Genomic DNA, 25,958 nt, shown 5'->3' with positions numbered 1-25,958 from the left:
AGTTTTCTGCTTTAAAAATCAATCTAATATCGAACTATTAGAGTAGAGGTAGGAAGGAGAGAATTTGTTTTCAGACAAGATGTCATTTACAACATAAATGTATTTTTCCAAAATGTATAAAATTTGAGAGATTACAAACCTGTTTTAGTGTTATGCATTACTATGAAAAATAAGGTCTTTAAACACTCTTTTACTAATATAAAGTATATCCTTTAAAGCAGATCTACAGTGTGTGTATTTTCTTGGTTTCCTGCAATCCAAATGATGCATTCAAATGTGACATCCCATCAGTATTTTACACTTGCTTTCCAGTTATCATTGCCCGAGTCAGTTCTTATTGAGTTGCTCTTCCTCTACATGGGCAGTGGAGTATGTCTCACATGTTTTTGACATGGTTTCTATTGCTAGATACCCTTTCTAACACCAATTTGAATGTACTGAAATTTTACAAAAGCAAATGTTTTAAAGTTTAAGATATAATGTCAATGAAGTTTCTAAATTCATTAGCTATAAGCCAAGGGAGCCTCCACACATTGACTGTGCCTGCTAGAAATAGCAGTCAAACTTCACTCAAATATCATTATTAAAAAGGACAGATTGAATACTATACTTCTATATATACTGCCTGAAAAAAATTAGATTATCAAAAGCCATCCCAGCTGTGGCCATCCAGTCTAAGTACAGTTACTTGATATTCCACTTAAAGTTTGTTTTTTCAGCTTATGAACAAATTTGAAAAGGCCAGCTTTGTTGAAGAAGCTTATATTTGGTATTGGATGTAGTTTTGTCTAATTATTAGGAATAAGGCCTAAATGCTAAATAAATAGTCAACGTATTGGTCACTGTGTTGTATCTTATAGTAACAAGGCACTTTCTTTTGTTTGCTTTACTTGAGGTGGCACATTAGTGGATTGTGTTAAAAGAAAATACCACAGTGGACTATACTTTTAATAATTCACATGCTTTTAATGTATTATTGAGTGCCAATGAAATGAAAAACAAAAAGAAAGAAAGAAAAAACTTATGAATTTCATAACAGTTTAGTGAAATCATCAAAACTTTGAAGTGCCATCATTCAGAATTGAAAGCATGAAAATAATTATGGTATATTTCTAATTTTGATGGTTTAAATTTTCTGAAAGTTATAAGTACCTGAAGATGTTTTCTTCTTGAGAGAGACATTTGAGATTTTAGAAGTGAATGAAGCTTTGCTTATATCTTAATGGCAGATTTCTCTATCTTACAGTTCTATCTGCATTTTCCAGCTATCTCTCTCTCTCTCTCTCTATATATATATATATATATTTATTTCTTTTTTATTTTGCTCAAACACTTGTAAAGCTACCTCTTCATTACTAGAGCTTTTCTCATAATTTATCACTGTTTACTGTCTCCCTAAATTGCTTCTTCTTTCAATTATTTTGTTTTTCATTTGTAGTAGAATAATTTCTTTTTATTCACTTTCTCTCTAGCTATTTGACAATGTGAACTCCATTAACTTTCCTTTCAAAACCTTTCACTAGATTTTTCTTTACATATTTCTATATTACTAACCTTTCTTTTATATGAGAGCTGAAATGTAATAGAAGAACATGGAGCATCTAATAGGGTTCAGTTTTCCTGTCAGATATCCAAAATTTATTTTTTATATTCCACGTTAAATTGGATTTCAGTTTCCTAAATATTTCTCCATTTTTCCTTCTACCTTGAGTTTTCTTTTCTAAATTTGTCTTGGAGCAAGTGGTTTGTTTTCTAACTCGTATCTAGAGTATTCAGATCAAACTATTTAAAATGAAATATTTTTTATAAGAACAGTAGTAAGGCAACCACTTAATTCTTAAAATTTCTATCATGAAGAACAATAGTATTTTACCTTAAGGATTTTTCAAAATTGTTCCTGTATTGTTTCAGCTTTTATCTAACTGCATAGTACAATTCCTTAGCTTTGTTTTATATATATATATTTAGTTAAACTTTTTATTTTTTATTTAAGGTAATTTTTTTCCTAAACTTCTACAAGCAGTTAATATTCTTTCAATTTAACTCACTATTTGAAACAATTCTTATCACCTTTTAATATATCTTTATAAATTGATCTTTCTAACTTTTTAACAAATTCTCAAAACTTTCTCTTAGTTCAGATGACATATTTGAAATTATTCTTTGAAACCTCTGAATATGTCCATATAGCTCTTACTAAAATCATCTCTCATAAATCTATTATCAATGCTCATTCTCAATTGTTCTTAATAGATTTTACCTGAATTTTCTTCTTAACCCTTTGCCTGTCTGTTGTATCACAAATAATACATATTTTTCTGGGATCCATGCATTATATATGATATGAATTCCTAATTTCTTTCAACCACTAGAGTAACTTGGGATTTATGTATTACTAATAACATATGAAACAAAGAATAACTAGAAGTCTGAAAAGAAGCATGACTGTTTAGGACAAATTTATCGAAATGCTTTGGAAAGGCAAAAGGTTTAACTTCCCCAAAATTAACATTGTAGATACTGAATGGATCAATATTGAAATGTATCAAGAAGAAAGTTGCTTGTTCACCTACTACAGTCAATCTTACTAAACTGTTACTCTTTCTCTGTGTACTGTTTCTCTCTTAACATTTCTGTTTCTTTTGTTTTTTTTCCTATAAATTCTGTTGCTTCAGATAAACAGCTTGGCAAAGGTAAGCATTTTGCTTCTAACCATTATAGTTGAACACCAAGTTTTAGCCAGTCTATACAAAAGTGTTCTTTATCCAGATTATTTTTTTTTAAATTTTATAACTACTAATATTATTTGTTGTACAAAGCTTTTAAAAAACTTCCATCATGTCCAGCTTGCATGCTTTTTCCAATTGTGCTTAACCGCTTTAAATATTTGTTTGTATGAGAGAGTGAGAGAAAAAAAAGGAAGAAATTATCTTTGACTCAAACTTCATGTATCATAATATAGTTCTTGCACACAGTTACACTTAATATTATGTAATTTATAGTGTGTAATTAATATGTTTGTGTGGGTGAGAGAAACATTTATAAGAATGTTGAATATTGGCTTTCTACTGTTCCTGTTTTGTACTACAGTAAAAATAAGATTTAAAAAAATACATTTACATTTGTTCAGGTACAATAACTAACTCTTATGAACTGCAAAGAAAAGCAATTATATAAAATTTTATGTTGTACCTTTCAGTTATTGTATTCTACCAAAGAATAAGTAAGGGTCACTGCACTTATTGACTTTCTTGATAGAAAAAGGTTTAGGTGTATGATATAATGACAGTCTAGATAGCACCAGATATTTTGGTATTACACCAGAAAACTAAGTTAAGCTTCTCATTGTGATATGATTTATCTCTTAACGTTTTTACCAATATGTGTGTCTAAGACTTTTCCATATATATTGTTAGATAGCTAGAGTACATGCATGTGCGTGCACATAGACATACACAGGTAAAATAATATCTTTCTGTTGAGTAAAGCATTTTTATTAACACTGTTATACTATAATAGCCAAGTTGGCTCAACTGGGTATATTACTGATACCTATTTCTCCCAGTCAACAATGGTTGAAAATAAACACAGGTTACCAAACTGTTATGATGAATTTTACTACTTTTTATACCAAAAAGGAAAAAATATTTGCAGACTGATTGGGCAGTTACTTATTAATCCTAGATGTGAATTTCTTGGTAACCATTAACTGTTGGAAGTTTTTATTTGTAAAACTAAATTTTCCATATTATTTACTTCTAATAATTATTCATAGTTTACAAACCACGTATTTATTTCAGTTCAAATGAATATATAATTAATCAGAGTAAACAATTTGTTTTTATATAAATTTGTGATTCTCATGTTTAAGCATCATTTTGATGCATTTCTTCCTTATTTAAATTATGCAGAGACTTTCACCCACTCACACACACTTACACACACATGCAATCATTTGGTAAGTGGTGTCAGTTTTTACACTTCTGATATAATGATATAATGATATAAGCTTAAAGCTCATAAGAAATCACCGTGCATTGACTAAGGTAAATAGTTTAATATTGGGGCATAAAAGCCCCCAAGAGAAGTAAGTAAGGTTTCCATTGAGGGCTTATATTTCCCAATATTAGACTATTTACCTTAGTCAATGCATAGTGATTGCTTATAAGCTTTAAGCTTATAAAACATATATATATATATATATATATATATATATATATACCGGAGTAAACACATAAATGTGAAACAAGGTGGAAAAAAGTGTACTCAAATACCAGGGGTAGAGTAATATGCTTTATTTAAAAGCAACGGGAATGTGAAACTCCGAGTAACAGGTTTTGTTGAATTTCTGCTGCTTTTAAATAAAGCATATTACTCTACCCCTGGTATTTGAGTACTCTTTTTTCCACTTTGTTTCACATTTATGTGTCTACTCCGGTATATACATATATATATACACATATATATATACACATATATATATATACATTATATATATATATATATATATATATATGTATGTATATATGTCCGGGAACGTGAAACTCTGAGTAACAGGTTTTGTTGAATTTCTGCTGCTTTTAAATAAAGTATATATGTATATATATAAATGCATATATATAGATAAAGGTATATATAGCTGATCTAGCAGAGAAGCCAACGGCCAATGGATTTAGGGTCTGAAGAAAAACTGCAAACCTATATCTGTTTCAGCATCTTCTCTGCATTTTTTACACTTGTTTATGGTATATTTTTATACTTATAATGAATCTCTTCATATATATATATAATGTGATGGGTATAATCAGTTTAACTAACAGCTGAGTTGGTGATGGGCACAAGCCATTTAACTATCAGCTGAGTTATAACCTTCAACCAGACAAATTATTCTGCTTGCTTTAGCTTACCTAGCTTGAAAATGAAACACATTATCATGAACAATAGTTCAGTCGTTTATCTCTTTTAGGGCCAAGTGATATATTTTATATTAGTCATCGCATTCTCATCTCTATGTGTATCTAATTATTTTTAATTATTTTTATTTAAATGAAGGTTAATTAAACTTTGAATTATACGGACGTTAAAATAAAATGGTGAAATTTATCATTTGTGTTCTGCTGGAAGGTTGACTCATCTTCACTCCTCCAAATCTCATGAAATAAGTACCAGTAATTTATTGGGGTTGAATCAATTGACTATTACCTATAAGCCCCACTCTACAAATTTATAACTTTATTCAAAAGCCAGAAATCTAGTATAAACATATATGGACTGCAAAATATACTAATATAAGATAGCAAATCAAATATTGAAGAATAATATATTTACAAAATATATATTTGAAGAGTAATATACAATATTTACAAAAATAAAACAAAATGTTTACTATCATCATTGATACAAGTCCATTTGTAGCTGTGCACCTACAAACTCCCCAGGCTACACATTTTTGATTGAAAGGTTAACTAAATGTTTCATCAGATATTAAATGTTTTCTGTTGTAGTCTTGTTGTTATAACTTACTGAATATTTAAAATAAATTAAAGGTTTGTCTACCTTATTCTTATTTGTTGTTGTTTTTTTGACAAAGTACTTTGTTTCTAATAATCAGACTACAAACTAGTAAGTTAAAAGAAAGTGCCACAATTGAGTTTTTTAACCATTACAATAAAGATACCTGAAAGCAAAAATCCTTACAGCAAAAATTATGCCAAAAGTGGTTAAGTGAAAATAAATATTGCAAATTTTTCTATGGCAAAAATATCTAACATGAAAGTTAAAAATTGTTTGTCATTTCAAGAAGGTAATTGATTTACACTAACTGGTGTAATCTGCTCCTGCTGAGTCTTGCATGTCCAACCACAGTATTGAACCAGTATAGTACACAGGCATTTCCAAATTATGCAAGTATTGCATTCAAATGCAAATTTTCCCTAACATGATTCTGTAATAAAAAGCTTATTTTTTTCCCCATCGATTTCCATATTGAATGTAAGTTAATGACAAAATGTTTTGCATTATAGGCAAATTTAAAGGCAAAATTTTTATGACCACAAAACTTCTGCAATACCAGAAATATTGGGATACTATAAATTTGTATTTTTACATTTTGTTATAAGAACAGAATAAAATATACATGCATAATTATCGTAGATATTCAATAAATATCAATTGATAGAAATATGATAAAAGATAGCTAATAATGATTATAAATGACTCCATTAGCAGACAAACATAAAAAAGAAAAGACAACTTGAAACGGTAAAATAGGTATACACTGTACCTCCATGTCCAAGAACCACCCCATTTCTGTATCTGATTTGGATTAATTTTTGCTGACTCCCAGGCTTTTTGATTCCAGATTGTACCTGGTAATATTATTTTTATACATTATATAAATATTATTGTATTTTCTGATTTCTTAACAATGAAAATGCAATTTTTATTTAATTAATTGCATCTCTGAAACAAATTTATTTTTCATCTTATATTGAAATAAACAAGAAAAAGATTTTTGGCTGTTCAAAAGTTTATGGAAATACAATCAATGATAGTGTTTTGGTAGATTCATTTAAGTGTTGGACAAAATGCCTTGCTATATTTGTTCTAGCTCATTATATCATGAGTTCATATCCTGCCAAGGTGAACGTTGAATTTAATTTTTCTAGGGTCGATATAATTTAGTCTCTGTCTAGGGTGGTGGGACGATAGAATTATTAGAGCATTGAACAAAATATTTTGCACTGTTTGTCCTGACCCTTTTATATTTTGAGTTCAGCTTCAATGACACTAGTAATGAGTCATATCAGCCCTTGAACAATGTCACTAGAATCGAGGAAAGAAGACTTATTATATGAGTAAATGCTTGTGTCCAGGAGGGAAACTATCCCTGTGTAGATTAGATGGGCAACGCTAACCAATAGAGGCCTTATGTGAAAATAATTATACATTTACAAGATTAATTAAAGGTTACATTAGAATTAAAAGTGATGTATGTTAGCAATTGTAAACCTGTCATTGGTCAATATATTTTAAAATAAACACTTCAGCTTAGTGGCAACACTTTTTGACTAAATGTTTAAGGTCAGACAAAAAAATTTGTTTGTTGCTATTTATATTTTGTTATAAGTTGAATATCTGTTCAGTAAACATATAATTTTTCAGTTCCTTAAACTAATAAATTACATTTTCAACTGTTTCTCTGTTCCTTTTAAACAGTAGGTAAGATACATTTACAACAGAGCTTTTGAAGATTTAATACATTTTTTTAGGTTTGATGGATGTTAAATGTTAGAAAGCAGCATTGATTTATGGTTTTTGTTTTTTAATATTTGTGTTTGTCCCTTGCAACATTTTTTTCAGCTCATTTGATAAACAGAACCAATAAACATCAAGCATATAACTGTACCTAATTAGTTTACTGAGAAATGAAGTGTAAATGAAATTGTTTATTAATATTGTAATGTGTTGTCTTCTAAATTTGTGTTGCTGCTGATGTTTTTAAAAGGCTTTTATTGTTGCTTATAATAGCAAGGTTCTAATGTGTTAAGTTTCAACACAGTGTAGTCAAATAATTTGTTTTTAAAAGTAAAAGATGGTAAAAGATAGAAATTCTTCTCTAACTTTTATACATTCTAAGAACTCCAAAGAACTGTAAAAATTGCTTATGTAAAATACTTCTTTTTTTTTTATTATTATTGCTATGTGTAATCTTGTTTGTTTTAGATTATCCCCACAAGAATAAAATTTTTTCCTTCGAATATCTTTATATTTCTGCTATTGGTAGGAATATATTTTAGCAAACTAATATGTCACATTGGATTCAATCTTTACTACAAAGTAAATAAGAACTGCCAGACAAGCTTAAATATCATCATCGTAATGAAATAATACCAGTCATTTCATTTTACTCATATTTTTAATAACTTGCCAATTCTAAACCTTTACATAACAGAAAGTTAACAACAAAAACATTTCTTTTCAAATTATTTTTATTTTAGGATCAAAGGGATCAGAAGAAGAACCTTTGGACAAACCTGAATCCACGGAAGAAAATGTGTTTTTACTTGCCAGAGTAGGTTTCTTCCAAATTCTTTCCTCTATTGTCTGTTTTAGTACAATAGAAATATATACAATAACAAACCTTAACACTTCAAGCTTCATGTTACTGCTTTTCTACCAAGTCATAACATGAAACTCAGTAACAAAGGGGCAAAACCTCAGTTTTAAGTGTTGTTATCATTAATTGTATGTATTGAGAACTTTTTACTTACATTTGTGTATGCATGTGTGTGTGGGAGGGGCTCTGTATAAAAGGTATCAGGTGGATGCAAGAGAAAACTATGCTAGTTTGGTTGTGTTTGGATGAGGACAACTGCATAAAGAAGTGCCAAGCTCTAATTGTGTAGGGTACCTGTGAAATGGGTAGACCCAGGAAACATGGGATGAAGTGATGAGAAAGGATTTTTGGATGCTGGGCCTCACTGAGGAAATGACAAGGGACCGGGAGATGTGGCAATTTGCTTTACTTAATAAATTTGCTTTACTTTGGTGTTAGGAAGGTCATCCAGCTGTAGAAACACTGCCAGATCAGACTGGAGCCTGGTGCAGCCTCCTGGCTTCCCAGATCCTGGTCGAACCGTCCAACCTGTGCTAGCATGGAAAACAGACATTAAACGACGATGATGATGAATAAGACATATCAAACTAAGTAAAATTGCTGTCTTCCACACATTCAGGCTTGTTCTTTCAGGAGCTGGTGCCACTTAAAAAGCACCTGTGCTGGTACTGCATTAGTGCACCTGTGCCAGTGGCTCATAAAAAGCCCTCAACACCACTCTGTTAAGTGGTTAGCATTAGGAAAAGCATCCAGCCATAGAAACCATTCCACAACAAACAGTTGGAGTTTGGACAGCTCCTTGCTAACCATTCCAGGTCAAACTGTCCGACCCATGCCAGCATGGAGAGCAGATGTTAAACATTGATGATAATATATCCATTTAGTGATGATTTGGAAGAAAGAGTACTCAATACCATAACAGAGATTAATATTTCTATTTTGGTTGAGTCAGTCTCTTGCTACTCTGAGTATGTGTGTGTTATAAATTTAATTTAATTTATGAATCATCATGTTTTTGCAATAACCTCCCTCATTGTATGCTTTCTTTATATATATATCAGTGAGTTTCTCACAGTTCAGTTAATCTGTTGGTCTGTTAAATAAGAAACTTATTAAAGAGGAGTAACTACAAAACATAAGATAATGTGAAGGCAAGTGACCTAGTGGTTAAGGTGTTAGGCTCATGATCATTAAGTCATGGGTTTAATTCCTGGACTGGGTGGTATATTGCTTCCCTGGGCAAAGCAATTCATTTTATGTTACTCCCATTCACTCGACTGGAAATTAGCTCTCAGTTGAGAGCTGATGCATCTCTCGTTTCAGCTGTCCCATCCCCGGGTCAAGGATAGGAGGGTTTGAAGGTATCTGTATCTACTTGCAACCCTATGTGTACCTCAAACAATTAGCAAATTTTGGGAAGTAATAGTGATTGAAATGCATAGAGTGAACACCTGGCTCTTTTGTAAAGTAAACTATGGTTGAATTTAAGTATTTAAGCCTGTTAATTATTTGAAGAAGAAAAAATTATTTCAATTTAATGCTATCAAGCTGCTAAGCCACTACAAAATAATTACGATGTTTTTTGATACCAGCCCTTCTGAGATTGCCTCTTTGTCATCTTTTTTTTTTATATAAAACTATCCATTTTTAAAGGTATTTATATCTCTCTGACTTCACAAGTTTGTTTCAAAAACCTGCTTAATAATTAAAAGAATTAGTTACTTTTTTTTTTTTTAAATCCCATCAATTTCTTGATTATCTCCAGATTTAATCGGAACATGTAGATGGCAACTTTTGTTAGAAATATGGTGAGGAATGGTTTAAGCCAAATTCTAAAATTTGAAAAAAATTTATCAGAAGAAGAGTTATTAGTAAGAATAAACATGCAATGAAATTAAAACAAAATATTTTCTAAGCAACATTGTCATAAGGTTAATATGCTGATCCCATAAATGATTGAGTTAAAATTTTGTTACAGTTACTATAATGCAAACTTAGACAGTTTCTGATTCTCTGTAGTCTAACTATTGAAAAGACAAATACCACAGTAAAATTTATAAGGACCCACTTATAATAATGTATGAAAATGTTAATATGTATGAGATCAGACAAAATAAAATATAATAGAAAAGTAGTATATTCTAAAATAGAAGTTTAAAATTTTGCTTTTGAATTAGTTTTGAAAAAAAAAAGAAATGAAGAAATTAGTGCATTTAGTAAAATATCTTTTACATTTACTTCTACATTAAATTGGTTTCAAGAATATTACTTAAGAAAAGAGTTTTTTATAAAATTAATAACCGAAATTTTAAAATCTAAATAGGAACATTATGTCAAAGAACCAGAAGCATCCCTGGGTAGATTGGTTGGTATCAAAAGAGTTAAAGAAAAAGGAAGTAAAAAGCTTGCTGATATCTCGTACTCTCTTTCTTGATATTTTATACTTTCAACCAGTAGCATTTCCCCCTTTTTGCATCATTTGATGCTCCTTTTACCATGTTGATGTAGGTTGGATAGTCCAATAGAAACCAACAAGCCACAAGGCTACACTGATCTCCAGTACCTGCTCTGGCATGGTTTCTATAGCTGGATACTCTTCCTAATGCCAGTCATTTTACAGAGTGTGCTGTGTGCTTTAAATGTGGCACCAGCACTAGTGAGGTTATCAAGTAGTCACAAGACAAGAGCCCTAAACTGTGGGGTTTAGTATTGAAGGATGTGAAAGATGTAACATAATTACAGCTCATGCTTAAACCAGTTGTTTCATTTGCATAAATTGGATAACATTTTGTTGTTCAATCCTGTTTCTTAACTCATTCATGTTCAAACAACTATTTCCACTGGTTGTATAGTTTTATCTGTTTGTTGAATTTTTATAGGACCTTGCTCGTACACAAGATATTACTCAAACAGATGCTGGCCGTTTAGCTGCAGCAACCCTTGCTGAACGTCAGAGCCATGGGAGAGGATGGTATCGTATCAATGCCAATCGAAGTATGACTGGTGGTCAGAAACTTACGCCAATAGTTATGGAAGCTTTCAAAGAGGTAACCTAGATAACTAACTTGATGTCTCTTATTTACTCCTTGTTAAATGACTTCAGTAATCAAATTTTCTTTTCAAAACTTAGTGCAGCATGCAATGTGCCAGCATGGCCACTGCCAACTAGTTGAAACCAGTTAAAATAACGTCATTACAAGAGAAAGAAAATTTATGAAAACTGCTTAGTATGAATTGTGCCAGAAATTACCGTTTCAAAATTTTGCCATTGTTTGATGTTAAACATGTTTTATATATGTTTTTTCTTTTATTTTGCTTTTCAAGAAAAGAATTTAAATAATTCCACAATTTTTATAATATTGGTTTCTTAAGAATGGAGTCAATGTTTGTAGGAAAGTAATGTAGTTGACTCAGTTAATTCCAGAGCATTGTGTGTATACTTTTGTTTTTGCTTTTCTTTAGAAGGATGGAAGAGAAATTTAATAGTGCAATTCATATTCAGAATAGAGCTGGAGAAAACTAAATGCTGCAAAGCAGTTCATATCAACTAATTCTGCCAATGATAACTGCATTTTCATTTTTCCATTATTGAAGTTTGCAGAATATATTGCAGAAACTGTTGAAAATCTTTACAGTATTTAATTTTATCCACTTATATTCTGGGATCAAATCTTGCTTATTTTCCCTTTATTTTGCTGGGCTAGTAAGATAAATTTCAGTTATATATGTTGTTTGTAATATTACTGATTATATTATTAAAACTGACTTTGTTACTAAGAAACCAATATTGACCACATTAGCTTGTGCTTATGGAAACTGCTGCATGCTTGTTTTTATTTTAATGAATGTAGAAAGTGGAGGGGATAGTTTTTTTGTTTTTTTTTACTAATGAAATTCGAGAATTTTAAATATATTTTAACTGACTTGTTAAATGTCACAGGCTAGAGGTAAGCTTTCAATAAGCCAAGAATATAAACTAGTTTCAGTTCTGAGCAATTATTTCACTTTGTTCATTATTTCAATAACTCTGAGAAACACCATACAATCTTATTTCCCTTCAGTTTTAGATATGCCTTTGAATATGTATTTATGTGAGAAATCAGTGAATAGTGATTTAGCAATCACTTAGTGTATGTAGACTTTTCCCTTCTCTTGTCACAAAACAGAGAAACTAGGAGTAACATTAAATGAATCAGTTGAATATTATTTTTAATTATGTTCACTTTTAGATGTACTGTAGTTTTGCCATTTAGTTTCCCATCAGTAGGAGAACTAAATGTTTCTCACTTGATTTCTTTGGGTGACATGCACCTCCTTTAGGATTTTTAAGAAAGCAAGAAATACAGATTGTTGAACTCAAGTATTCTTAAAGCATTTATAATGTAAATGAAATGAGTGAACTACAACTAGGAATAAAAGCTGGGAACTTATCTGACTATGTAAGAATATCTTTATAATTTCCAGAGTGGAGAAATTACAAATGAATTTTATTTAATTCTCTTCTTTAAAACAGATCCAATACTAATCTTTTATTTCTCATTGAGGATTATTTAAACATTTTTTACTATCTTTGTAGTCTGTTGCCCTTTCATTTTTTATCATATTGCTCAATCATACAATTATGTAATTTCTGTATGTGTGCATGTATATATAATATAATTTCTCTCAGGTTCCATAAATGTATGTATATACTATATTTTACGTAGTTTTTTCTTTTTTTCTATTTTTTGTTTTCAGGCTGGTAGTAGATATAGGGAAGTATGTTTTACATTTTAGATTTATAAAATGTTTTCCAATCTAAAATATTTATTTTATTTTGAATTTGTTATCAGTAATTTAATGAATTTTTACAATATTGTTGTTATCAAGTCTACATTGGTTATATTTCTGTTTATTTGTATATTTTCAGTTTTGTTTAATCTGAAAGTTATTTTTCAGAGATTTTAACATATTTCTTACTAATAACTATTAATAGAGGGGGTTGAGATCTAACAACTAAAGTTAATATTTTAGGCTTTCACTGGAACTTCATTCTATAGAAAGGACAAGCTTCAACTTATATAAACCATTTTTATTTGGTCTTGAATGTTTAAGCATTTTCTTTTCTTTTCTTTTTTTTACTTTTACAATTTGAACAGAGAATGAGGAGAAGAGCTCAAGATCTCTGCAGATTTTTCCCAAAGTGGTATGGATGATATAGTTAATGTTCAGGTTGTACATATGCTACAAAAATATAGGTGTATAGAGAATTGTTCTGAATGCTTGCACAAAATGGTCTCTGCAAAAGGCACCTGAAAACTGAGTGCTGGTTGTTAGACATACTTCATAGAGAATATTAGAACTACTACTAGTAGCTGATAGTTTGTAGCATGACAATTCCAAAAATACTTTACACTAAAACATTGGTATAAGGCGAACAGGGGGTGAGATGAAATCTAGCTCATTGACAAGAATTGGTAACATGGTAACTGTGCTTTCTTTTATTGGCAGATTGGCAATAACTAATATTCCTCAGTCAATCATCATCCTGGAATGGGTTAAAGGTAGCTTTAGCATGAGACATAATGCCACATTGCATAAAAAAAGAAGTTGGCTTAATGCTTCTTTTCTGATGTTTCTTACGAAGTCAATTTTGTCCAAAGTGATGAGATGTTTCATCATGAACTTCTGTTTTGTAATAACTGCCAGATATGTGGAATGGAGCAATATCATTAAAACTGAAAATTACAAAAATTATATTATATCCAACACATTTTTTAACAAGGCTTATGAACCAAGATATCTGATGTTTTGTATATCTTACTGAGAGCAGAATGTTATATATATATCTTACTCTCATAACTGTTCATTGGGCTCAAAATAAAGATATCGAAATCAGACTATAATGATGCTTATGATGTAGGAGACTTGCAGCTAGGTTAAGGCCACAACTCATTAGGTATCTGTTACCATGACATCCTATAAGTTGTTTATAGAACTTTCTTATTAACATCTTACTTTGATAATAATCTTTTGGTTTCTCTATTGAATTGAGACTCACTTAATATTTATATTAAATGTTTGTTATAGTTAATCTGTTCTGAGCTCATGCTTCTAAAACATAAGCTTAAATAATTCATTTGTTTCCTTTACAATTAATGTGAATATCTAAAACAACAGTACACGTTTGATGATAAATAGTTCAGAAATAGTAATCTACTGGAACTCCATTATTTACAACAATGAGGGCTCTGATTGGTCTGGTGAATGGAACAGTCTGCTTGTGAAATTTAACATGCAAATGGCTGAGCACTCCACAGACATCTTCACCCTTAATGTAGATCTCAGGAAGATTCAGCAAGACTCAGAATGTGACAAGGTTGGTCACATTCTACCAATTCTATTGATTTACAAAGTAAATTACAGGTACCACACACTTTTGCTAGCTGAGTGGACTGTAGCAACATGAAATAAAGTATCTTGCTCAAGGGCACTATGTACAATTGGGAATTGAACTCACAACCTTATGATTGTGAGCAGAATACCCTAACCACCTTCAGAAGTAATTATATATTTTCTGATAATGAGCTAAAAGTTTTTTTTATGTTTAAAAACACACATACACACACACAAGACTATAGATTAGAAGAGTTCTAAGATAGAGTAAAATAGTACAATGTTTGTTTCACCTTTAATGAACGTGAAAATTAAGTAATTTACCTATTAGAATATAATTTTAACACAATGTTATAACTGTTAATTCCAACATTAGAATTGAATCGTTTTTTAATATTTTCAGTATCACTTTATTCTAATCAGTTTAATCACCAATTGTCATCAGCTTATTTTTACATGGTTCTGTACTTTGTATCATTATTGGACTCACTTGTCACTTTGACAAACTGAAGATTCAACAGGACACAGCTTTGCAGTGTTCTTTGATGCATTGGCATGTCATCTCGTGTGGGAATTCAGACCTACCTAGGATTTGCAGATCTGTTGTAGTAGCGGTCTCCACCATTTGGGGACTGATTGGATCCAACTCGATACTGGGGTCTATTATTTTCATTAGTGTCGATCCTGGCTGCTTCAAAGTTGGAGATGACTTGGTAGCAAGAGCTTTCCTAGAAGGCTCTTTCCAGTATCATAAATATCATCTAATTAGTATCATACTACAATAGTGACAAATTATCTTTGATTTTTAAACATATAAGTAACTCTGTGTTTGTGATGTCCTTTATTGCAGAATAATGCATGGCAATCTGTTCTTTCAAATTTATAAATTGAATATTATGCAGGATGCTTCACATTGATATCTTGGTTTTCTTATCTTTTATTAAATGCAGATTCAGGATGAGCTTTCAGCCAAGGTAAGCGTCTGGAAATATTTAACTATATTTCACCCATTTTGGTTGACTGATACCACCATTTCCATTTTTCTCTAAAGGGGAGATTTTCTTTTCCTTTTACTATACCATAAAGGACTTCTCAATATCTATATAATACATGATGGACATATCTGTACATATGTATAATTGGGTGTATCTGTTTATCTGTGCGTTTGTGTGTTTCTTTCTGTCTATATATATGTGTGCATGTCTATTTCTTTGTGTCTATATATATATATATGTATATATATATATATATAAATATAAAATACAAAATGGGACAAGAATGCAAAACATCTGCACAGGTGATACAAAAATGGAACAAAACATCCAGATAGATGATTCAAAGAAAACAAGGATGGGTCATTCGAAGTTTTCTTTCCTCAGTTGAGTACCAGATTATCTTCACAATTTTGGCTGATTGTACTTGACACACAAATATGCAAAAGCAAATACAAAGAAACATATATATATATATATATATATATATATATATATATATACGCACACACAAATATGAGGTGTAGTCATAAAGTGTCCAACCTTTGGCCCCAAAACAAGCAATATTAGAAAAAACTCAACATTTTGATTTAGTCTCCTTCAAAGTATTCACCTTGGGAGTCTACACACTTTTTCCACTGCTAGAAACATTTTTGGAAATTACAATTTGGGATGCTGTAGAGCTTGTACCATTGGAATTTGCTTAACGTCCTCTGTTGACTCAAATCTTCTCCCTTTGAGTATTCTTTTAGCTTTGGGAATAGCCAAAAGTAGCATGGAGCCAAGTCTGGGGAGAAAAAACCTGACAAACAAGTGATGTATTTTGCTTGATGAGGAATGCTTGGGCAGTGTGGGCAGAATGAGTGGGTGCTTTGTCAAGGTGGTGTTGCCAGTTTTTTGCAGCCCACAGGTCAGGTTGCTTTTGCTTGCATAGCTTCATGAAGGCAATGAAGAACCCTGCAGTAATATTCTTTCTTAATTATCTGACCTTGTGGTGCATATTCATGGCTCACTGTCAACTGAGGTGGGGCCAACTTTGAACTGGTTGTACCACTTCTTTATTTGTGTTTTTCATAGCATCATCTCCAAAAGTCTTCTGAATCTTCTCGATAGTCTGGGCTTGCATATCACCAAATTTTTGGTAGGATTTGATACAGTATCTTTGCTCAATGTGCACAGTCCTCTTGACTGAAACAAAAATCACACAGCACACTTTCCATGTCTGTGCTTAACGCATCATTGTTGGAGACTGGCACAACCTACAGACATCAAACTTTTTGTGCATGTTCAGGAAGGATGTGGCCAACTAATACCCATGCAGTTTTTGTTCAAGCATTATTATTTTGTGCAAAAAAAAAGGGTTAGATACTTTTTGACTACACCTCATATAAAAAAATGAATACAAAGAAACATTTTATATACATAGGCACAGAAGTGGCTGTGTGGAAAGTAGCTTGCTTACCAACCACATGGTTCTGGGTTCAATCCCACTGTGTGACACTTTGGGCAAGTGTTTTCTACTATAGCCTCAGGATGACCAAAGCCTTGAGTGGATTTGGTAGGTGGAAACTGAAAGAAGCCCGTCATATATATATATATATGTATGTATGTCTGTATTTGTTCCCCTCACCATCGCTTGACAACCAAAAGAATTTATATATATGTATATATATATATATATATATATATACAACAGTTCTTTGTATGTTTTTATATATTTGTGTGTGTGTATATATACACACACATGTACACTCAAATATATAAAACATAAAGAAACATTCTATTGGATTGTCCGGAAAGTTCGTGCCGATTTATGGTAGCATACCTTTCGACTTATTTTAGAACATTGTTGAGTCCATAAAATAGGATTTAACTACACCTCCATTTAGAGCACAGTTTAAACTATATTTTCGTGGAAGAAGGTTTATGTTCCTATAACCTGTGTTAATTCTGTAACCCTTTAAAATGGAAGATAAGAAAGTTCATTTTCAGCACTTGATGCTTTTCTTTTTCCGTAAAGGGAAAAATGTCTCACAAGCAACCAAAGAAATATGTGCAGTTTACGGTGATGTTTCTTTATCTGAAAGAACTGTACAGAAGTGGTTCGCAAGGTTCTGAGTTGGAGATTGTAGTCTTATTGATAAAGAGCAATCAGGCAGACCATCCACTACAGATGATGACCAAATCAAGTCATTAATTGAAAATGACCCACATTGCACAACCCGAGAATTGGCAGAAAGCCTCAACCTATCAAAATCTGTCATTCATGAGCACCTGGTAAAGCTTGGGTACACAAATTGCTATGATGTTTGGGTACCACACGAATTGAGTGAGAAGAACCTTTTGAATTGCATTTCCATCTGTGATTCGCTTTATAAACGGAATGAAAACGCACCTTTTTTAAAGCAAATTGTGACAGGTGACGAGAAATGGATTATCTACCGAAATGTTCCGAGAAAGCGATCCTGGAGTAAGCGACATGAGCCACCCTTAGCCACCCCAAAAGCGGGTCTTCACCCTAAAAACGTCTTGCTTTGTGTCTGGTGGGATTGGAAAGGAATTCTGTACTATGAGCTTCTCCCAAGTAACCAGACAATTTATTCTGAGAAATACTGCACACAACTAGATGAGTTAAAAGCAGCAATTCAAGAGAAACGTCCAGAATTTTTCAACAGGAAGGGTGTTGTTTTCCAACATGATAATGCAAGACCGCATGTTTCTTTGGGAACCAGACAAAAATTCCTTCAGCTCGGCTGGGATGTGTTACCCAACCCTCCATATTCACCAGATATTACTCCTTTGGATTTCCACTTATTCAGGTCTCTGCAGAATAGTCTTAATAGTAAAAATTTCAATTCCTTGGATGACATAAAAAGATACCTTGATGAATTCTTTGCCATGAAACCACTTCAATTCTGGGAAGAGGGTATTTTCAAGTTAAAGGAAGGATGGAGATGCATTGTGCAACAAAATGGTTCATATTTGGTTGATTAAAAATGTAAAGGCAAGCATTTATTGACCTTTTTCTTTCCTTTAAGAATCGGTACAAACTTTCTGGACAACCCAATATATACATATATGTATATATGTGTGTGTGTATATATATATATACGCACACACACACACTCAAATATATAAAAACACATACAAAGCAACATTTTATATATATACATGTATCCGTGTGTATGTATGTGTGTGTACACACACACACATGCATACAAACACACATGTATCATGTACCAATGGAGTTCCCCTTGTAACTACATAGTTTTGAGCTCTATCTCACCATGTGGAACCTTCTCTTCTATAAGAACCTCAAGCACACTAGTGCCTGGTGAGTGGAATTGGTTTTCAGAAACTGTATGGAAGGCCCCGTGTATGTATGCATAAAAATATATAAGTATTACATGTCTGTGTCTATGTATGTATGTATGTATGTATGTATGTATGTATGTATGTATGTATGTATGTATGTATGTATGTATGTATGTATGTATGTATATATATATATATAGGTGTGAAGCATTTTGGCATGGCTGTTTTGGCCCCTTGTATTTGGCAATGTTGCTTTGATGGTGACTTACTTGACATTAGACATTTTGTCCCAAGGACCATTTGGATGTGTAAAACATTTTATTACAGAAGTTGACAATTATCTTATAACCACAACTATTGAATTACTCAAGTTTGTTTAGCATGCTGCCTATAATGGTTAGTAAAACATTGACAGTGGAGGCACAATAGCCCAGTGGTTAGGGCAGTGGACTTGTGGTTGGAGGATCGCAGTTTCGATTCCCAAACCAGGCGTTGTGTGTGTTTATTGAGTGAAAACACCTAAAGCTCCTCAAGGCTCCGGAAGTGGGTGGTGGCGACCCCTGTTGTACTCTTTTGCCCCGATTTTCTCTCATTCTTTCTTCCTGTTTCTTGAGTAACGCTGCAATGGACTGGTGTCCCGTCCAGCTGGGGGGAACAACTCATTCGCCATAGAAACCGGGCCCATGAGCCTGGCTAGGCTTGAAAAGGGCACATAAATAAATAAAAAACATTGACATCCGCCAATGTATTGCTACACATCTTTGATAAAGTAGAATAGACAGTGAATATAAATGTTGGTAATTTATACAGAAAAACTGGAGAGAAAGAGAAGCAATAAGATGTATCAAGTGACACCAATTGTTACAGACATCTCTCTCTCTGTCTGCTTGTAAATGTATGTTTCTGTATGTGTGCTGTGTATGTTTGCCTCCAGTGCCAAAAAGTACTATTGCTAAAAAGCCATTGCCAAATCAGGCTCAATGCCCAAACAACCATGCCAAATTACTGTCATTCAAATGTCTGCACCCAATTACCTCATTCCATGTGCACATATATAAATATATATGCATACATGTGTGTGTGTGTGTGTGTGTGCATACATATAAGCATGTATAAATACATATATATATATATATATATAAGTATATAATAATAATATTAGGGAATATTATTGCAAACTTATAGGGAAAAATTCAATTTAGTAATACTAAATCAAATTTCACAAAATATAAATTAGAAAAAAACCCACCTTTTATCAATTCAACAATGAAAAAATTAAATTATACCATATAGAAAAAATTACATCCTATAGAAAAAATTAAATATAAGATAAAAACATATACCAATGATTAAGTAATGTGCAAAATAATAAATAAAACATATATATTTGGTATATTGGCTAATGTTTCTAATTTATATATATAATAATTTGACCCCACTGATATGATGGAAAACAATAACTGAACAATTGTTGGGAGGGTTGTGATATTTTGCCACAGCATGTGGTTGGCTTTGAGTACATGCTATTGATAACCCCCAAGAGGCAGAAAAGCATCTGGCATTCACACTAAACTTTTGCAATCATGGAAAAATGGCTGTTAAAGCAATAATGATGATGATGATGATGATTGTATATATATTCCTGCTTGTGTATGTGTATATGTATATAATATCCATGCACAGGCATGTATATATACCATACATACATATATCTTCATGTATTCATTTACATAAATGTATGTCAAGATGAAAGGATGAATATAAATTTTGTGGTTACATACACATATTCTTTCAAGTACCAATATATATATATAAAAGCATCAAATACTAATATTTCTTGATCGTGTACAATGGCCAGAATTTTAAACCAAGATCTCTTAAATCAATATAAAATTTGCTTGGATGTGACCTCTCAACACAATCTACAGAACTTGATCTGTGCTTGCATATAAATCTAACCTTTTACCTGCATCATATATATACTGGAATGATTATAAATTATGATAAATGTAAATAACCCTTAATTTCTTACACCAAATATAACCTCATTACAATTAATTAGAATTGAATATTTGTCCTTTTCTCCATACTCTTATAAAATCAGACTTTCTTCCTTACTCACTTTCCTGTTTTGTTCTTTTTTTCCCCCTTTCTTTTAGTTCATCGTTTCTTTCTTTCCTTCCTTATGTATGTATGTATGCCTTCTATACATACATCTATTGTAAAGACTTAACTTAATTTAAATTTGCTGTTATTTGTTAATTTAAATTTATTGTTTATTACCATGACACCTAATCATATAACATCTAAAGACTATTCTAATATGCCACAATTCTACACAACCTACATTGCAACCACTTAAGCTCCATCCACAAGATGAATAAAAATATATCAATAAAGGCTTCAAAGGAAAAGCCAATTTCTCTCTAATAAAAATCCCTTAAAAAACAAGTGGATATTAGTGTTTAGAAGAGTATCCAGCCTATAAATCCTTCCTCAAAATAATTGCTGTCCAAGTTATGGAACAACTGATGTTAAACAGATGAAAGATTGTGTGTGATTGTGCACCAGTATCTTGACATCCCGTGGTGGTTGTAAGTGAAGGTCAGTCATACTGTGAAGTACATGGCTGGTCATGGTAAATATTACCTTGGCTAGAAATAGATGAGTGGGAATTGGAGACAGGAAGTGCATCCAGCTGTAGAAAATCTTCAACAAATTCCAAGTGACCCATGCAAGCATAGAAAAATAGGCATTAAACTGATGATAATGATATATATGTGTATATATATCAACATCGAAATAAATATCAAATAGAAATTGTATTTGTGATACCTGTACCGGTGGCATGTAAAAAGCACCGTTCGAATGTGGCCGATGCCAGCACCGCCTTGACTGGCTTCTGTGCTGGTGGCACGTAAAAAGCACCAACCGATCATGGCCACTGCCAGCCTCCCCTGGCACCTGTGCCAGTGGCACATAAAAAGCACCCACTACACTCATGGAGTGGTTGGTGTTACGAAGGGCATCCATCTGTAGAAACACTGCCAGATCAGACTGGAGCCTGGTGCAGCCCCCTGGCTTCCCAGACCCCGGTCGAACCGTCCAACCCGTGCTAACGTGGAAAACGGACGTTAAATAATGATGATATATATATATATATATCGTCAGTGTGTCATACATCCGAAAAAGAAGCACACTTTAAAGCATAGAGCAGTAATGTATTTATAATTAGTTAAGTCTATGCTTAATTATAGTGACTAATGGTTTTGCATCCATAAAGGTCTTAGCCCCATGGCTGACTCATCAGACTGTAAAGCTGAAGGTATGTCTTTCTTCAACTCAGGTTTCAGGGAGTTTTAGTCACTCTATGACCACACACACACACACATATATATATATATGTCTGTGTGTGTGTGTATAATTAAAAAAAACGAAAGAAAAACACAAGAAAAAACAACAAAGCAAAGACGTAGTACATGCAAAGTATTAGCAGATGCTCAAGGAAGGAAAAAAAGGTAGTTTTACATTTCAAGCAAAGCTCTTCTTCAGAAATAAGACGGAGGAAAGTCCAAGTGAAAAGGAAGACAGAGGAGAAAAATCATTAGCATCAAGTTATAATAATAAAGTAGAACCAAATAGTGATATTTTGAAATCATTTAATATGCACATTTCAGGTTTGGGTAACATACGGTTAATTAATACAGGAGTTTAATTAGCTTTTTGAACATTTCTTTTGAATAGTGCACTAATTGGATGCGATTGTATAGTATACTATGCATGATCTGGCATAGTGTGTTATATTGATTAATAGCCAGATTGTGCATGATATGCAATACAAGCCTGTATAGCATACAGTTTCTGTACTATCCAAGCATGAAATTTGAAGTATAACTCCTGTATTCATTAAATTACATATCCTGCTGGTGGCACTGGCTTTAGGAATGGCATTCAGTGGTAGAAATCATGCCGAAGCAGATATTTGACTATAACAGGGTCCTCTAATCTATTAGATCCCATTAAATATGTAAGTATGGGAAATGTGATAAAATATGACATTATATATACATATGTAGATAGATAGGTAGATATAGTGAATTGAGAAAATTTTGTTGATATTTTTAGCAGATTGAGTCATCTTGTGGCAACTCCCTTGTTGGTTCAGTTAAGTAGATTTAGTATTTGGTTTGAAAACATATCCTACAACAAGCACTTGCTTAATCATGAAGTATGTTCTGTTGTATTTGACACATTTTGAGTAGATAAAATCTGTTTCTTCAACCTAAGAAATAAGCTTACCGGTTCTAACTTCCACACTCTTACTCATCGTCAAGTGGTAATTTTCCTCTTTATAAATTTCATTTAAAATAATATAAAGATTTCCTAATTAAGTAGATCTCATATTTACAGAGAAAGAAATAAGTGTACGTTATTCATGTTTTTCTCAAGAGCATTAACAATCACAGAGAAATGGCTTCACCTGAGAGCTGAGACTGGGTCACAAATTCAACTGTCTAGCATCATGTTCATGAAGCTAGCATCATGTTCACAACAACCATCTACTATTTTATTACAAATTCAAATAATAATTCTTTCTGCTATTAACACAAGTTTTGAAATTTACTTTATTGATCCCTGGAAGAATGAAAGGCAAAGATGACTGTGACAGGATTTGAACTCAAAATATAAAGTGCAAAACAAGATGTACAGTTGAGTGGTTACTTATTTTATTGACCTCAGTAAGTTTTGAACTTGTGACACACAGGTCCCATACTATTTACTAAGTATTTGGTTCAACATTTTTCTGTCTCTCTTCCACAAACTTCAAATAATATTAATAATGGCTACGCTTATGATGTTACTTGACATGTTAGTAATAGCAGCTAAATCTCCTCTAAATCACATCATCTTAAAGAAAGACACACTGAATAAAAAGTCACTTCTATGTGAAAAAACATGATATTCGGGTTACAGCTAGAACACTTTCAATCACTGGTTTGTTTGACCAGAGCTGGCCCGGGGTTAGACAACAATAACAATAATGGCATTTATCTTTTATCTCTTACTTGTTTCAGGCATTGGACTGTGGTCATGCTGGGGCACCATCATGAAGGGTTTAGACAAACTAATCAACCCTAGTACTTTTTTTTAAAGTCTGGTATTCTGTTGGTCTATTTTGCTGAACTACTAAGTTACCAGAACACGAACAAATTAACATCAGTTGTCTAGTGGTTGAGGCAGGGGTGGTGGGATACGCACACACACACGCAAACATATAAATGTGATGGGCTTCCACACAGTTTCTGGCTACTAAATTCACTCACAAGACATTGAGTGGAAGACACTCACCCAAGGTGGTGCACAGTGGGATTGAACCCAAAGCCACATAACTGCAAAGTGGGCTGTTTAACCATACAGCCATGCCTCAAAAAGAAAAAAAAACTTTCATGAGACAGTAAGTGATTAAAATAAATTTTTTAGTTCAGCTCAATACTATAAAAGGAGAATGAATGATATTCTTTCCTCTTTTTCATGGGCGTCAGTAATGAAGTCAAGTGGATTCCTGCCTTGGAGGAATCAAAATTGGGTCACAGAATGGGCTTGCTAAGAGATTTCCCTAATCCTACAGTACATAGCATTTCAGTTATAATAAGGGGAAACTCCACCCCAGTTTATTTTGTCATGCATACATTTCTATTTATAGCTCTCAAGATGAAGAGCAAATGTTTTAGATTTCTCAATCTCAGGATAAATGTGACTTATAAAGTTTGGATAAACACGATTAACTTCATTAATTAGAATATTAGAATATCAGCCAAAGCCAACACGTGTGTGTGCATACACATCTGATCTCTCTCCATTACATATATGTGTATGTATGTGTGTGTGTGTGTGTAGCCAGCTAAGTATATGTGTGTGTATATGTATGCGCAGATGAAGATGAGTGCTTCTTTAGGCAGATATGTGTGTGTGTAGATACGTGGTATGTCTAGAATTCTGGACATCTGAGATGCTACTAAACACTCAACATCTGGTTGATTAAATGAATGCTATGAGACCTCCTCAAGCAGTTATTAATGGGAGGTCACTCAACAACAACAATGACAAAGTAAATTTTTCTTTTTTTGTTGTTTCAACAAGGCATTTTAGTGTTTTGTTATTTTAAAACTTGTCTGACGATATAAGCTGAGAGGAAGAGATGTGAATTAGGGGTGGTGGCATTTCTAAGCTTTACTCAACCACAGTGTCAGGGTATGTGAGGGTATGAATATTTAACTTTAATTTAAGAAGAAAAAAAAAAGATGCAGGCATTGCTATGTAATAAGAAGTGTGTTATTGCTATGTAATAATAAGGCGGTGAGCTGGCAGAAACGTTAGCACGCCGGGTGAAATGCTTTGTGGTATTTCGTCTGCCGCTGCATTCTGAGTTCAAATTCTGCCGAAGTCGACTTTGCCTTTCATCCTTTTGGGGTCGATAAATTAAGAACCAGTTACGCACTAGGGTCGATTTAATTGACTTAATCCCTTTGTCTGTTCTTGTTTGTACCCTCTTTGTTTAGCCCCTTGAAATAAGAAATAAGAAATGTGTTTCTCAACCACATGGTTCCACATTCAGTCCTGCTATGTGCCGCTTGGTTAAGTGTCTTCAGCTATAGTCCTGGGTCAACCGAAGCCTTGAGAGTGGATTCAATAAAGGATTTAGTAAGAGGAAACTGGAAAAAGTCCAACGTGTGTGCGTGTATTTGTGCATGTTCCACCACCACTTGAAAAGTAGTGTTGGTCAGTTACATCCCATAACTTAGTAGTTTGGCAAAAGAAGATTGATATGATGAGTACCAGGCTTAAAAAAAAAATACTGGGGTCGATTTCTTTGACTTAAACCTTTCATAACGGTGCCCTAGCATGTTTCTGTCCAATGTCTGAAACAAATAAAAGATTCCAGGGAAATCAGATTGATAAAGTAGAATAGTAATGTGTATTAAGAGGAAATACGGTTGAGAAACAGGAAGAAGTCTAGATTAGGTGTCATCTAGTTGAAAGGTATTCTGTGAAGTTGACAACCAGTTGCTTTACTTTCTGCCTAGTTAGTTACTGTTTGAATTAATTAGGCTGTTACTACATACATTCTCCTATGGCACCCACTTTTCTGTTTATTT

The 25,958-nt window shown here is 32.6% G+C and overlaps 1 protein-coding gene across 10 annotated transcripts in view; it reads left to right on the top strand.

Annotated features, from left to right (window-relative positions):
• Window positions 1-25,958, top strand: part of LOC115210249 (sodium/calcium exchanger 3) — a 132,969-nt gene that overhangs the window by 84,257 nt on the left and 22,754 nt on the right. For 6 of the 10 annotated variants that reach the window (XM_029778726.2, XM_029778724.2, XM_036502512.1 and 3 more), the window contains 4 exons: window positions 2,676-2,693; window positions 8,001-8,074; window positions 10,999-11,166; window positions 15,445-15,468. In XM_029778726.2, the coding sequence (XP_029634586.1) occupies window positions 2,676-2,693; window positions 8,001-8,074; window positions 10,999-11,166; window positions 15,445-15,468 (284 nt within the window). The remainder of the gene's footprint in view (window positions 1-2,675; window positions 2,694-8,000; window positions 8,075-10,998; window positions 11,167-15,444; window positions 15,469-25,958) is intronic. The other 4 variants (XM_029778728.2, XM_036502513.1, XM_029778729.2 and 1 more) reach the window with 2 other exon arrangements.

The sequence above is a fragment of the Octopus sinensis genome, linkage group LG4 (assembly GCF_006345805.1).
Source record: "Octopus sinensis linkage group LG4, ASM634580v1, whole genome shotgun sequence".
In the NCBI taxonomy this organism is placed as follows: Eukaryota; Metazoa; Mollusca; class Cephalopoda; order Octopoda; family Octopodidae; genus Octopus; species Octopus sinensis.
The sequence above is the reverse complement of the archived record's forward strand: the minus strand, read 5'-3'. Positions and strand labels throughout refer to the sequence as shown.